The sequence below is a fragment of the Aythya marila genome, assembly GCF_965140915.1.
Source record: "Aythya marila genome assembly, chromosome: 1".
In the NCBI taxonomy this organism is placed as follows: Eukaryota; Metazoa; Chordata; class Aves; order Anseriformes; family Anatidae; genus Aythya; species Aythya marila.
This window is the reverse complement of record NC_139042.1, coordinates 67,976,928-67,992,608: the sequence shown is the minus strand read 5'-3', so window position 1 is coordinate 67,992,608 and position 15,681 is coordinate 67,976,928. Positions and strand designations below refer to the sequence as shown.

General features: G+C 45.4%; 1 protein-coding gene across 2 annotated transcripts in view; it reads right to left on the bottom strand.

Annotated features, from left to right (window-relative positions):
* MGAT4A (alpha-1,3-mannosyl-glycoprotein 4-beta-N-acetylglucosaminyltransferase A) overlaps positions 1–13,065 on the bottom strand; it is a 70,718-nt gene extending 57,653 nt beyond the window's left edge. The window contains exons 1-2 of one of the 2 annotated variants that reach the window (XM_082784826.1): positions 13,033–13,065; positions 9,935–10,229 (exon numbers count right to left, since the gene is read on the bottom strand). In XM_082784826.1, the coding sequence (XP_082640952.1) occupies positions 9,935–10,028 (94 nt within the window). In that variant the 5' untranslated portion in view covers positions 10,029–10,229; positions 13,033–13,065. Of the gene's footprint in view, positions 1–9,934; positions 10,230–10,484; positions 10,506–13,032 lie in introns of those variants that run through there. The other variant, XM_082784827.1, reaches the window with a different exon arrangement.
* Positions 13,066–15,681: the final 2,616 nt, after the last annotated feature.

Sequence of the window (15,681 nt, the reverse complement as noted above, 5' to 3'; positions counted from 1 at the left end):
ATCACGTTTTCACGAGGTTAGAGAAGGCGCTGCTTGGTTGCGAGTTCGACTTGATTAAAGGCATCGGAATATATCACTTGAATAAGAAGCTGAAAGATTGTGCTTTTCACAAGAAAAAAAGTACAAAATATTCGGTGCTGAAGTTAACACTTCAGTTTAACTTTCTCAAATCAATGGGTTAATTACACATATGTATATTTTTTTTTCTTTGCACTGTTCTTCATCGGTATTATTGAACCTTAGTTTGCAATGCTACAGTGCCACAGGGAGACACGGATCCTTTAGTATTTCAAGCGAGTTAAGGTTTCATTTTTTAAAAGTGGTCATTTTTTACTGACAACTTTCAGACTGATCTCTTTGGTCACAAGGAAGCAAACACCCTGTGGAAGGTCTAGTCCAGTGCAAGAGTTACCAGAAGCAGAGGTGCGAGAGTCTCATTGCTCCTAGGCCATTCCTGCAGAATATAAATGAAGCTGCTGTGCCACTTTTTACCTGCCTGTGAAGAGCAGAGCCCACGGCGTCAGCCACCAGCACCACAGTTTGCCTTGCGCACCACAAGTGGCAACACCCACTTTATGAGAAAAAGCTCAACCCTCAGCTTCCTACACTTAATTTCCATTTGTAAAACGCGTCTATAACCTCGCAGAAAAGAACCCAGCCAAGCTGCCACGAACGTCCTTTTCCTTTCTGCTGCATTTAACCATGGTACACACGTCTACAAACAGCAAGACGTGCACGAGATTAGGCAGAGATAAGAGCAAACAGCTTATGCAGAGATCTGCACCAGACCCAGGAGGCTCATCTCCACGAAGACAAAAAAGGACCAGGCACAGAACCGCACCCATGAGCACAATCAGAAGCAGTTTGCTCTCGCTCTGAAGCAGGATTTAACCGGCAGCAGCATGAACAACCAGAACACAACATTCATAATTTGTGTGCAGACGTCTGCTTGAGTGTCAAATGCAGCAGCGCTCCCTTTGTCACCTTGCCCTCAGGTATTTTTGTGTGACCTGCGAGAGCCGAGATTGCGGGGCGGGGAGGCAACACCCAAAAACCAACGTAGATACTGCAGCCATGCAAGCTCCACTGATTTGCTTTCCTACAGCTGCTTCCACACCTTCTCACTGCCGGGAACATGAACTCCAGCTGCTCCCCAAGGCTCCTTCCCACAGCCCAGGTTCCTCCCTTCCTCTGCCTCTCAGGTAGCTGCAGAGAGCAATGAGGTCTGCCCTGAGCCTCCTCTTCTCCAGACCAAACACCCCCAGCTCCCTCAGCCGCTCCTCACAGGACTTTCTCTGTCCTATTCCTGTTTCCTCAGCACCTGCAGGAATACAGTGCCATCGAGAACACCTAATTTGAACCTTGGTGGTGTGACAGAGGGAAAAGGATACGGCGGCATGTCCTGTGACAGAAGGAGCATCAAAGACATTTCAACTCTTGAAAAAGTCAACTGCAACCTCCTACTGTCATCACCTAAGTAAACAGTTTAGCAGTCTGACTTCACTGCAGAACAACTTAGTCATCGGGACCACTTGTTACAAAATACCGAACATATTATGGAACGTATTATGAATGTTCTATCATATGTCCCCACATAGGAACATATTATGACTGTTCCAGCATCCTTTTCCTGCATGAGGGTGAACTCTCAGCCTTACCCAATTCAAATCTTTGATCACTGTAAGCTACACATCGCTCAAATACCACAAACCCTGAAGCAACTCATCCCCAGAACACAGGAGAGTGAAGTCTTCTGTCCAGTTCCAGCTCATTCCAAGATAAAAACTTTGTCAGACTACGTCAGATGCTGTTAGTTTTAACGCAACGCATTGTAAATACAGGGCAAAGCATGAGTCTATTTTTAAGCGTCTCTGTGTGCTATAAAAATGCCCATTTATTGCAAACCACTCAACTGCCTTCTCAGTAAAGCAGTGTGCGGGAGGAAAACAAGGGAAAATGAGCCCTGACCTAATAAAGGTCATCTCTAGGTCTGGATGTGCATGCCCCATTTCCATCAGGAGAGAGCAGCTATTACGCCAGCACGCGGCTTCACATGGGAGTTGCAGAAAGGTCTCACCTATTTCTACTTCGAGCCTCCCCGATCACCAGATACATTTTGCACAGCAAAACTGTTTAACCCACACACTTACAGGCTAACAAAACCCACAACACGTGCACCTCGACACGCTCTCCTGAGCATGATTTACGGCGAGCAGCTGGGCAGTGGCTGAGAGCTGACCCCTCCGGGTCATCCCCAAGGCACAGGATCATCCGGGTTTCCATCTAGAAAAAGAAGTCATGTCCAGCAACACCCAGGCACCCCAAGCCTTCTCCAAGAATCATCACTGATATCATCTGCTCAGGCACTGTTGAAAATTCAGGGCTCGACTTTTAAGGTGCTTTGTGGTCTTGGATGGATGAACGCAGCTGCAGACCGACGTGGCACAGAAAACAAAGCACGCAGGAAAATGAAACCATGATGCAGGCAGACAAAGCAACTTCTCCGTTCTGACAACCTGAAAGCCTTCAAAAATCATAACATGATTTGTTGCTACCACATTATTGTCAATAACTATCTGGGAGCCTCCGTACATGTAAACCGAGCCACTTACTTTAAATCAATCCTTTCCTCCGCCTCAGAAACCACAAAGCATGTACTTACAAACCAGAAACTACAGCAAGAAAAACTCGTTTCCTAAATTATAGGAAGATTAGTAATGACAGGTCCACAGCTAACTGTTTAGCATTCTCATACATTAGGAGAAAATCCCTCTAACAAAAGGTAACAGCGATCCAGAGAGCGCTACCACCCCACAAGGAACAATGCTATTCCAAGAGCTGAAACTTGTAGGAATTCGTAGCAGCTTGGGCACAAAATGCAAGTCCTGTGGAAGTTTGATTACGAGATGGATGGGCAGCACGACTGGGGGAAGCATCTGCAGGAATAGCCAGAAAGCTGCATGAAAGCCAAGGAGACGAGCAGAAAAGCAGCTGGAAGCACAGCTCTAAAAGAGCAGCTAGAGGAACTGCTTCTCAGGCAGAGACCAGCTGGATAAAGCCTTGTGCTGTGAGCAAGGAAACCGCTTTCCATTCCCTTTCTGCCGTGTTCAGGAAAACAAAACATTGTGCATTAGAAACAGAACTAAATTATAGACTTCGAAGTGTCTCATCCTAAAAACGAACAGCTTCCAGGATTCTCATCCTGGAGATGGCATCGATAAAGGAGAATGCTTTTTTTGTTGCCCAGGCAGCAAATAAAATTGTGATTACACAGCAGGAACAGGTTTATTGAATAAGATACTACTCTAAACCGTGGGGGTAAGGGAAAAAAAAGTGCACTTTAAAATAAAAACAAGCAACCCTGAGATTTTTCTAACAGCATATTTTAAAGGTTCCTAGCCATAGGAATGTGAGCGGACATTAACAGGGAAAGGTGAAGTGAAGCTGCTAAAATGCAAGCAAACATTTTGTGTATTTTAAGGGATTGAATATTTACAATAATTAAGGGCAACTCCTGCATATCTTACGCAAACATTGCTATTAGTAAGTAATGAAACATGCTGGCACGTCAGTCCTGGCACAAGGAGAGAGAAATTTAGCCAAGGTCAAGCAGACTTCGTAATAACTCAGGTTATAAAGGTCTTCTAGGGGTCGCCTAGCCCAAACCTGCCCCCTCAGATTCAGTTTCAGCAGCACAGCTGGTTTGAAGTGGGATCATTCCTGCCAGCTGTGCACCCTCCCCACCTGAGCTTTGTTGTGGGGTTGTCACACTGACTGTAAAACCCAGTGAGACTCATCTTTTTGTGCTAGCCCTAGCCTCCAGTGGTCTCAGACAGGCTACGGGTGCCTGACTCCTCATCACCAGCGTAACCTGTTCTTGAAAATGCTTGCAAGGGATGTTCTTCACCCCTCCCAACCATCTACTTCAGTACCTAACTGTACTTGATTACGTCCTTTCTTTTTGCAAGGACTCCTAACATATTTGAAAATTATCTTTGTCTCTTCTCACACCTTCCCTTTGAGCAATGCCAGTACAAACTCCTTACTGTACTTATTATTTCGATCTTTGAGCACTTGTTGCTTCTTTGAACCCTACCCAACGAATGTCCTCTTTGCAGTGCACCGTTCAGAAGCAGAAACAGTGCCAAGCAGAGCAGAAAGCACACTTCCTGCATCTTGCTGGGGTAGCACACTTTTTATTTCCTTACTTCCTAAGCACCCCTTTTCTGCTCAATTTCCTTCAACCCCTGCAACAACGCGATGACTCACGGTCAACATATGACTTATGTTAAGCTGTCATTCCTAACCAGAACCCTAGCACCACGTCCCTTCCCCATCCTGTATGCATACGTTTGGTCTCCTTCTGCCTTACTGCGCCCTGCGTCTTGTCTAGGGCTTGCCCCTTTCCATCACCCAGATTCGCTACCAGAAATATCAGCTGGCACCAAAACCAGGAGAGATCGCTGTGAAGCCCTTCTCGCTCACTTCAAAACATGAGGATGCACCTATTGGTAGCTACTCTGGGAAGACAACATGAACAAGAAAATAAATACACGCAAATGCATCTTATTAGATCAATTTGTGGAAATGTATTTTACATGGAGCTGTTCTCATGAGCAGCTGTGCCAGATGCAATGGTCTTTCCTGGGCTGGCTAAATCACTCCTCTGATAGTCTCTGCGTGAGAGCAGCAGCCGGTGCTCCGGAGGAGTCACGCAAGCACAGGCGACTCAGGCTGGAGAGCTATTAAAAGAACCCACACAGAGCGAGCGCGTCGACTTTCCCCAGCTCCGAGGGCTGGCTGGCAATCAAGAGCAGCGCCTCAAGCTGTTGGCTGAGGCCGGCCGTACGAAACGCCGGTGGCAACCGCATTTCAGAAGCCCACCGGCCGACGTGCCAGCAGAGCTGGCGGTTTGCAAACAAGGCAGGAGGTCGGAGCTGTGCTGCAAAAGCCCCTGTGACTGCGATTCTTCCTGGTGCAGCTCATTCAAATCCCCAGTGCCAGGAGTTCTGTAATCCATACGCCAGGTTGTCAGCTCTAGAAACCAAGCTCGGCGCATATTTCGGATTGAAAAAACAGAGCAATGTCCGTGTGCTGGTGTTAAGAAAAAGGAAACACCTATTTCCTTTAATTTTCAGTTCCTGGAAGATTTGCAACAGAATTTCCAAAGGAAACCAATACTTCCTTGCCATTAAACAGGGAGAAAAAACACCCAACCCTCTCTTGCCCCCAAACAAGCTATCCAATACACATTTCCATATGCATATTTTACTTTAGCAGCCCATTTTTCCCCTTCCCCTACCTCAGCTCTTCCCAGTTAGTAGCCCACTTAGCTTTTTTTCATTGATCGGCCTTAATTCGCCTCGCTGGGAAACGGGCACATAACTGAAAATCAGAGCGTGCTGCTGGTGGATTGTAACCAGCATTTACCCAGCGAGCAGCTTCTCTTAGGACCAAACCATAAACTACAAAGGGTTATGGTCACAAAGTGCTAACATGTATCTCCCCAATTGCTATTCTGCATCTGAGGAGAACGTACACATAACCACTGCCAAGAAAAAATAATCCTCTCCTCCCTGCCCTATTTCCTCCGTAGGACTTTTCTCCCTCTGGGAATTAATATTCCTGGATCTTACTCCAAAGTTTTCCATCACTGGCTGATACTTTTGTTTTAGGTTAAGTTAGGTTTTCCTATCCTTTTTAAGCGTAGATACTTTTCAGCACTTCAGGTTAGTGTGGCTGAGACTCAGTTGGATAACTCTGTTGTGAAAGTAGCCAGAGGAGAAAGGTGACAGCATTTTTATTACAGAGCCCTGAACATTTTTCATTCTTGCTCCAAAGGAGAGAAAAGGTGGGGCTTGACACAAGCCACCAGTAGCTCCTACCATCATTACTGAAGGACAAGGAAATGTTCAGCAAACTAGGAAGCTGGTTAAGTATTTCCTAAGTCAAAGTCTTCTCGGACATCTTTCCTTGTGGATTTAAAGCAGCGTACCAGCATCAGCTGTCCTCACATAGAGGAAGTTTTATGGTTACAACAGCCCTGGAAGAGCTGTAAAACAGCAGCTTTTCCAACAATTCGAGAATTGTTGAAGCTTTTCAAGAATTCCTCCTAAGAGGAGAATGTTTTTACATAGGCAAAAAGATGGCACACACTGCTAGCTTGAGACTGCTCTGGAAATGACGTAGCTTAGGCAATGCTGAAGGGTTTTCACAATATTATTCCGTACACGTCCTCATCACTTCCAGTAGCCAAGTGCCTTCTGAAAGTGACACAAGACACTACCAACTACTGTCTGTCTCCAAGAACAAAGCACGCGTACTTTAGACAAAAAGCTGCTGTGCTTTTTTTTCCCCTCTTAAAAAAAAAAAAAGGCAGGATGAGAGCAGGACTTTCACATGGGAAGCAAGCGATGAGGTTTGCTGAGGAAGTTCATCCTAACATGCCAGCCCTAGGAGTTCTTTACCTTCTTTACCAATTTCCATGCTCTGGTGACAAGCATCAGGAGGCTGCTGGGCCCCAGAAGCTTCTCCTGGAGCATTGCACTGGGCACATTAAATATCAAAGCACCAAGGCTACGCTCTCCACATGGCAGGCAACAGCTTTGATGCAGTTTTTGTGAGCGGTGCAACAAGTACAAAGCAGTATTTTTACTGGTTGGATCTTCTTAAGAGCAGTGCCTTTAGGATAAAAAAATCCTTTATTTCTGTAGCTCATAAATGAGGTAGTGAAGGCCTGTGAGCAGGTCAGTAGAACTAGAAAGCATGATTTAGCCAAAATAGCTGGTGTTAAGCACAGAGTTAGCACTGGAGTAAGAGGAAAAGGAGGAATTGCCTCAGGGGGGTTTGAAGGACATCTTAAGCTGAACTAGCTCTGAACAGCAGATTCATTTAAACTGTTCCTTACACACACCCAGGTAATCCATTTTGGTATGATTTGATTTCCAGTCCCTGTTTCACTTATGAGCTAACCATAGCACGTTTTGAACATCCAAGAAGCAGCCTTCCAGCTCCTGTTCACAAATCTCACAGACAACTGAGGTTTTTCCCAGGTGTATTCAGGGCCCCCTGCCCTGCTTCCTTACAGCTCCAGTGCTTCTCGGCACCTCAGGGCCTGCAGAAAGAGCCCAGGATCTTGCCCTAATTTTGAAAACACCCTCCAGAGATGAGAAGTAGCTCAGTCGGCTTTCTTCAAACATATCTTTAAAAGCAAAAACATGTAATTGGCTGTTTCATCCAAAAATAGCCTCTGCCCCATGAAAGGTTACTTACATAACTCAGCCAGGGGGTCAGCTACAGCCATGCTGTTGCCAGTGATGGCAGCTCAGGGTATTTCCTTCAACTGCTAACAACTTCCCAACACATCCACAAAGCTACTAAAGCTCTGCAGCGACAAGTTTTCTGGACTTTGAACAAGATGCAATGCCTGTATCACTTTGAAGTGCCTAAATCCTGTCCTGCACAGACTGAGACCAGGTATATTTACTGGAGGAGGACAGGACATGCAAAGGCACCACGTCATCCCAGTCTTATCAGTCTACAAGTGGTTCTGCACTTTAAGCAGCAGTCATCCAGGAACTTAGTTCAATTCAAATGAATCACCCGAGGACTGGATTAGGGTTGTTGGAATGGAATTTGGTTGGTTCTGATGGGAAGTTAATGATTTGTGGTTTACCTTTTAACTTTTTAAAATGTAAATAATGTTTTCTTTCTAAGCATAGATTTACTTTGCTGGCCAAAGACTGACAAATACCTATAAGAATCTAATGCATGCCATATAACTGTAATGAGTACCAAAAGATTATGACCATAATACCTGACATTTCATAGCCTTTCAGTCGATGGGAACAGCAAGCACCTTATTTGCTTCTAACCGAGCCACTCAATTTACAATGAGAGAGTCATCAGTGAATTAAGAGGCCACCATGCAATGCTTATTGAATAATTCAAAAAAAGTGTTGGGAATTGGAAAAAAATATGGATTCTTAAACATATTGCTAGTGTCTCAACATTTCCCATTGATGTGGAAGTGCCTTGGAATTAAAATGTACTGGAACAAACTCAAATCTGCTTTTAGACAACCTGATTCGTATTTTGTTAACTTTTGCAAATTTAAACAAGTTTTTAAAAACAATATTCTATGTATAAGTTTCTCTTTGAACCACAAAGTTCCCTAGAACATTGTAATTTCATAACTGTGATTCATAATTAACACTTTACTGATAACTTGTTACACAAATGTTTATTTAACAGATTAGTCATAATGCTCAGAAGAAAGATCTGGAGGAAGATAAACACAGAACTTTTACACCACCATTAAGAAAGTACCGATTCTGAGCATTCAGATGGAAACAAGAAAGTATAAAAAATAGAGCTGTCTGACCAACAGAAGCTTGAATTGTCACCAAATGCTATATATATTAGTACTTTCCCAATAGTGGATTTTTGTTAAAGATTGTGCTATTCTTTGGCAAAAGAGAGCAAGACCTGTAAACTACGTCAAGTTAAAATAAAAGCATGAAAACAGACTTTCTTATATCTGTATCTTTGCTGAAGTGAAAGCAAAATTTTTCTGAGGCTCCTCAGTAAGAATCAGTAACATGAAATTTAACTAGAGAACGTGTTATTAACCAAAATGAATGAAATACTACTTAAATGCAATTCAAATATTCTCTCATCAGTGGTTTGCACTTCTAAACTTTGTTGTCCAATTAAAAGATCGGTGTATTACCCCAAGCTCAAGAACCTGACATTTTTACTGATCCTTACATTCAGAGGACAAGCCTGCCAACCAACTGCTACAGCAGCGACCAGACCACAAAGCATCTGCTTCTCCTACAAGTGTCAAATAAAAAAAACAATATGCCACAAAACTCATCTGCTTCTTTGCAAGGGATCCTTTTCATTCTTAAGTATAAAAGACAGGTTGCAAGTTGCTTGTTGTAAAACTGACAGTATTTACAGAAAGACTCAGCCTCCTCTTACTGGACCTGAAGCAAAACTGATAACATTCTCAGCAGAATAGTCAGAACAAACCATGTAGCAATCTCATTTAATACAGAATGTGTGTTTCAGGATGAGTTGATCTTTGAAGGACAGTCTAGTATTTTTTCCAAGAGATCAGATGTTTATAATGGAAAAAAAAAAAACTTCTTCTAGAAACCATTACTGAATAAGTTTATTTGCTTTACTGAAAGACAGAAATCAAAACATTTCACTTGCAGTAAACAGTCCTGACCATCAGAACAACTCAATTTTCCAGAGCTCACATGAAGTGCAATAAAATCAAGAAACACATTTAAGAAGGTAAAAAAACTATTACAGACAACAGTTACTCATAATAATATGTGCAATCTCATGGAATAGATACATTCCCCATTACGCAGTCAATTTGTTCATATTACTTTATTTCTCACACCATACTCAGACAAGAAATATTTTACATTTCCTCCAAAGACAGCAAGAAAGAAAAAAAAAAATCTCTGGACAATGCTGCTTGGCAGTTTGCCACTGCCATCACCGAATCATCAGGGAAGACAGAAAGCTGCACCAAAAATAACATTGTCCAGCCTGGTCCACTGGCCATATGTTACTTGGAAAAAAAAAAGAAAAAAGAACATCTGTTTTTCCAACAGCCATAAACCAAGAAAAACAAAACAAACTGCCCAGCCTTCCTCTCTAACAGCAGGATTTCTTTCTCCTCATTTATTTCTCTTTATATATATATATAAAAGTCAGGATCCCTCCAAGTTGATTTGCCTGAATCTACCAGCAGGTGTTAATCCCTCACCAAGGCAATACCTTCTGGAGCAGAGCTAGTCAACGAGCAGTTTATACATTGCTACCATAGCGCAGCAAAGCACACGCCTGTACGATTCATTCCTCAGCCATACAGCCGCGCAGCGTCAGTTTGTTTTCACAGCCCTTTACTTACCTTTCCCATTTTGCCATGCAGTATACCAGGACAAACTGAGGAACGTAGTGATGAAAACTAACACGGTGGCCACAGTTCCATTGCGGAGCCTCATCTCATTTCACCATCACACTTGTTTATGTCCTGTTAGCGATTAGGGCCGATCAGTTGGGCTTGCTGCAACAAAGTCAGCTCAAGTCCAGCAGCAGCACAAAACGTAGCTCTCACATAGCAAAGGAATCACGAATCAATCCATCCCGAACTGCTGCAAGCTTTCTTGTAGTTCTCATAAATTCAGTTTTTTTTTCTTCTATTCCTGTTTAAAGAAAACAGAATTTTAATATTTAGACCAAAAATATTTACAAGTGTCCCCCATGTACCAAAATAGAGTAAAGAAACACTTCTGTGTGCTCGTTACCGTGGCTTACACGCAGCCCTCTTGCACTGCCCCAGTCTCAGCCCAGGGAACAGCACCTGTTACATTAGTTCATCCTTTTTTGTTAGATCTGGCTGTACCTGGAGGAGCTGCACGTCACCTGAATGTGGTTGTTGAAGGACAAACACCTCTCACCTACATTACGATGCCATCACCAACCCAAGGCAAGCTCACACCTCGCTCCCTCGAAGGGATACGGGAGGCTTTTTGGGAAGCCGGCAGCTCAGAGCCCCGCTGCTAAGCACTGCCTTCAGCAAAGCCTCTCCGAGGTCAGCGAGCAGAGCCCTGATGCAACTGCAGCAGCGGAAACGCCCCCAGCGAACCGAGAGACCAGAGCTTTAAATAGCAGTTACAAACCTACACCATTCATCTCTCCCTGCGCAGTGCAAAAGCATCTGATCCATCCACAACCATTTTTCCCCCCCTCGCTTAGCTGCGGGGAAAGCACAGACAACGGCCACGCAAGCAGAGACTGTTCAGCCTCTCAGTAAGAGCTCACAGAAACAGCACAGTGTGACCGCACCGCTCCTCTCCCCACCACAAAGGGCCAAGGGCAGCAGGCAGAAGTTAGCCACAGCTCGGTTTCACCCCAGGTGGAGGTTCCAGACCAAGGGACCAGGAAATCCCCAGCTGGCCGAAGCCAGCCAGCATCTAAACACGCTGTCCTAAGCGAGCAAGGCAAAGAGAAGATGGAAATAAATTAACTGATCGCTGCTTTGAAGCTGGGGGTGTGGGGATTTGATTTACAGAGAGCTGAAGTATCATTTACAGTAGCCCAAACATTTGATGTTCTTTTAAGAAAGAAAAGAAAGGGAGGCAGTTTTTTTCCCCACCACAAGCTACATCTGATACCAGCATGCTATCCAGCAGTAAATAAAGACTTACTTTGGACTTTCCTTACAAGCAATCTGTCACTCTCCTGCCTGGCTGCATTTAGAACAGGGAAAAGCACTTCTCCTCGTGCTTGTACCTGGAGATTCCAGTCAAGTCTGAACTGCTCTCACCAGGTTTGTACCACAGCACGCACTGCTTGCACCCAAGAGCTTGTAAAACAAGACACAACGAATAGGCCTGGTCAACAAATGAAAGGAAGGGAACCACAAAGTTACGGAACTACATGCTCTTGCATCTGTGCAACCTGCATCTTGTGACCAGGGCTCGAAGTGTTTGCCTTCTGACTACGATTACCTCATATAATGATGCCAGTAGCACGCTTTGTTCTGAGGAAGTTTATGCACAGACAGGTCGGTGGCTTTAAACTTTCCCTTATAGGTACTGTGTGATTTTGAAGTTTGAGAACAAATGCGAGCACACATGAGGAGGCCAAAGCAGAGGATAAAATTAGCTAAGAAACCAAGTAATGGAATAGAAACTGTGAAAGGCTTTACGGTATGAGAAACCTGAATTTAACGCAACGAAAGATAAAGACAGCTGAGAGACCTAAAGAAAGGTGGAGAGCACGGCATGCCAGGAAGCATCATCATCACCAGTACTCTGAACAGGAGATGGCCATCATAAATGCCAGAGGGGTAGGCAACAGTAATTAGGTCAAAGACAAAAGCCTGTACGAACTTTCAGAGCAAGGGCAGGAAAAGATCTTAAAAGCCCTGAGCTTCACAAGGCCTGTCTGCAGGGCAGGAAGTGCAAAGAGTTCAGGTGATTCCCAAACTACCAGAATAAGCGACCGGGCTTCTGACAGCGACGCTGACAGCCTATGCTGCTGAAATAGCTCTGGAGTAAGGATGCCTGAACTGTAATGTACATTCACTATGAGACTAGCAGCAGCCAGATCTCTCCGAAGCAACTCAGGTGTGCACAAAGGACCGGGCTGCAAGCTAGAGGGGATTACCCCAGAGGGGGCAAGAGACAGCTGGTCCAACGTGCACACAGAGAGGGCAGCCAGGAACGTAAAAACGTTAACTGATAAAAGAAGGAGAGAACTGCCTGACTTGATGGGAAACCTGAGCATCACTCGTACGTTCGCAGCAAGAACAACCGAGAGGCTGTGAGCGGGGCTCCTCAGGAAAACGCAGCCTAAAATAATTGAGGAAAATAATTACTTAGCAGCGATATAACCCGGTTAGCTATTAGCTCACACAGAATTGCGTCGCTGTGCTGATTGCCATGGCTTTGTGAGCCGGTTCCGTGTTTTTTTTTTCCCCTTTCTCCCCCATCGCCGTGCCCCCTCTCCCTCCCTCCCTCCCCTCCCGGCGCCGCAGCCCGAGCCCTGCACGGAGAGAGCACAGCCAGGCCATGCACGCACCAGAAGCGCCCCAGCCCTTAAAAACGGAGCCGGTGAAGGCAGCAAAACCCCACAGGGACACACGTTACCTAACCCCCGGGGTGCTTCCCAGCCAAACCAAGGCGATAGAGCCGAGGGGCGGTCCGGTGTGAGGGCGCACGACCCCAGGAGGCTGGGATTTACCCCGTGAGGAGGACGAGAGGGGTGTCACGGGCACCAGCTCCGCAGGTGAGCGGCGGGGACTGCCCCAGCCGCCAGCCGTTAACCGGCGGCCGTTAGAGACCGTTAGTGACCGTTAGTCCCGTTTGCCCCACAGCAGCAGCCCTCAGGGGGTCCGGACAGGGAGATATCTGCCCAGCTGCTGGCTCCGTGCTCATAGTAAAGCTAGGAAAGAAATAAAAAGCAGCGGTAGGGGAGAAGCGGTGCCCGGCGCTCACTCACCTGCGCGCAGCGCTCCGCCGCCGCCGGGCGCCAGCCCCCAAATGAGCCCTCGGCGCCCGGCGCCCGCCTCTCGTCAGCGATGCCCCGCCCACCGCCGGCGCGTCAGCCCCGCCCCTCGGTCGCCAATGGGTGGTGGAGTCCAGAGGCGTCGCCCATTGGTCCGGCCGCCTGTCGCTCCGCTGGGTGCGTGGGTATAAATGGGGCGGTCTCGCGAGGACTGACTTAGTTGCGGTGGGGGTCGGGGAGGGTGCTGGACACTGCGGTGAGCGCTCCTCTGAGGTGTGGGGCACTGTGGCGGAGGAGGCACAAGGAGGGCTCAGCACCCCAGCACTTCATTATTTGCTGCACTGTGGGTAGTTAGGGGAGGTCCAGCCCCAACCGTCCCCAAATTTGTGGTGTTAAACACACGCTATGTTAATTTCTCGTTTGTTGTGCTCCAGAAGTTGCATCGAGCAGTCATGTCTTTAGGGTCTCCTCAAGACCACTGCCCTTAGACTGTACCAGGATGCTCTGTACCTTGCAAGAATTGCTCTGTACACTCTTAACTGCTTAAGCGTCCAGCCCTTTTCTGCCTATACCTCTTTCCTTGCCTTCCACCTAATTCAGAAAAAGTCATTGCTTTCATTTAAGGCTTCCTCACTGGGTGTTGTGGGGTAGTTCTCCACTCAGACTCTGTAAGCCACACAAAAATCATTAGTTACTCTGCCCTAAGAGTGGCATTTAGCAAGTCTCCATGGATTTTTTTGACCAAATCTTAACCATGCTACAGTATCCTTGTCCATTCATTTACCTGCACAGTGGTTCTCTGTGATTTTTTTTCTTAAAAACTTGCAAAGAGGGGCTCATAGCAGCTAAGGGGGAGGGCAAAAAGGAGCATGTGAGAAGTTCCCAATGTCCTCACACCTGAGCTGTTCTGTGGTGTTATTCATGGGGTGCTGAATTTATTGTGCAGTTACGTGCTTTGGTCCTCTTTTTTTTTTATAATGAAGTGATGTTTTAGTGTAAAAAAAAAAAAAAAAAAAAAAAAGATAAAAATCAGTACGATAACTTTCAAAGACTGGCATGTGCATGTGTACACACATCTACCACAGAATTTTCAGTGGAGATCCCAGCAAGCCAAAAACACTGAAGCCAGCATTGTTTGGCTTTAATAGATTAGCGTTGCTTAGGGATGCGAATTTTTGCATTTCTGTGCTGGAAAAAAACAACCGGTGGAGATGTTTTCACATGAAAGTGCTCTTGTCAGGAGAGATCACTCTGCTGAAGAGCAGGATGTGTTACAAGATGAGTTTGATGACATTTATTTGAGTAGGACTATCTCCTGTTTTCTACTTTTTATTCTTTCCCTGATTGAACATTTGCATTAGAGAGGTTTACCAACCGGACCTTGACAGGATCCAATTAACTACTAACTTCCACGAACCATAGTGTAAGCGATAATGTGCTTGTTGCTCAGCTCCTCTGACATCTACCCCTGGAGTTAGTTTCATGAGAAGGAAGGCAAAGTGCAGGAGGGAAAAAAAAAATCAACATTGCCCTCATCTGACCTACTGCAACACTAAACAAATGCCTCCTGGCATATTCCATGGCTTGATGCATAGAAAAACTGCGTGGTGAAGGAAAATACTGCAGCTGCCTGGGAAAAGGATCTGGGGCTGTTTGGCTGACACACTTAAATGCTGCTTGGTTCAGGCTCACTTTTTGGCCTGAACATTTTTTAAAATGTTAAACTGGAGAATCAAATGGAGTCTGGAGCAGGTGAAGCGCTTCCAAACTGTGTTGATGTGCAAGTGTTAAGGGTGCAAATGCTATAGCAGCCATAGTAGGGCAGAAATTGTTTTTAAAATATAGGAAATGTAAAACTTTAGTGAGACACTAAACACTGGGACAGGCTTCCTAAAGAGGTTGTTGATGCCCCGTGCCTGTCAGTGTTCAAGAGGCATTTGGATAATGCTCTCAAAATAATTTAACTTTGGTTAGCCTTGAAGTCAGGCAGTTGGGATTCAGTGGTCTTTGAAGGTCCCTTCCAACTAAACTGTTCTACTTTTCATCACTGGAAAGATTTTATGCTGTGATATTTTTGATAAGGTGTTACCTAAGTATCAGTAAAGACAAAACAGTGGAAGATGCTCTAGGCCTGCCATAATTTCATGTATACTGCAGTAACTGTGGCACACCTGGTCAGTCTGCTTTTATAGGGCTGCACAATTGTTGGCATTCATAAAATCCAGAGCTCTTTTTATCCAGGCACATTTCTGGACTCATTCAGAAGCATGAAGGCGTTGTTGTTCCTGCATTTCACACCACCAGTGCTCTGGCTTTCCTGGGCGTTAGGAAAGATGCACAAGAGGCAGAGGTGTTTGACAGTGGGCAGCAAAAGTCTTAACAGCGGCTCGGCTGAGAAATGGCAGGCCAAAATTATCCGTGTCTACCCACTGGTAATTGAATCCTGTCTCAGAGACAGGATTTATCCACTGTTTGGCACTAACTTGACACTTGTTGTTTAATGGAGCAAACACCTTGTGACTCTCAGTGCTTCTCCCTCCATCTCACCCTGGTTTTCCCTTTTTCCCATCTCGCAGGCAGTTTTGATGCTCATAGAAATTCAGATCTCATTACATCTTTATAGACATAAGCCAAAACAAATGA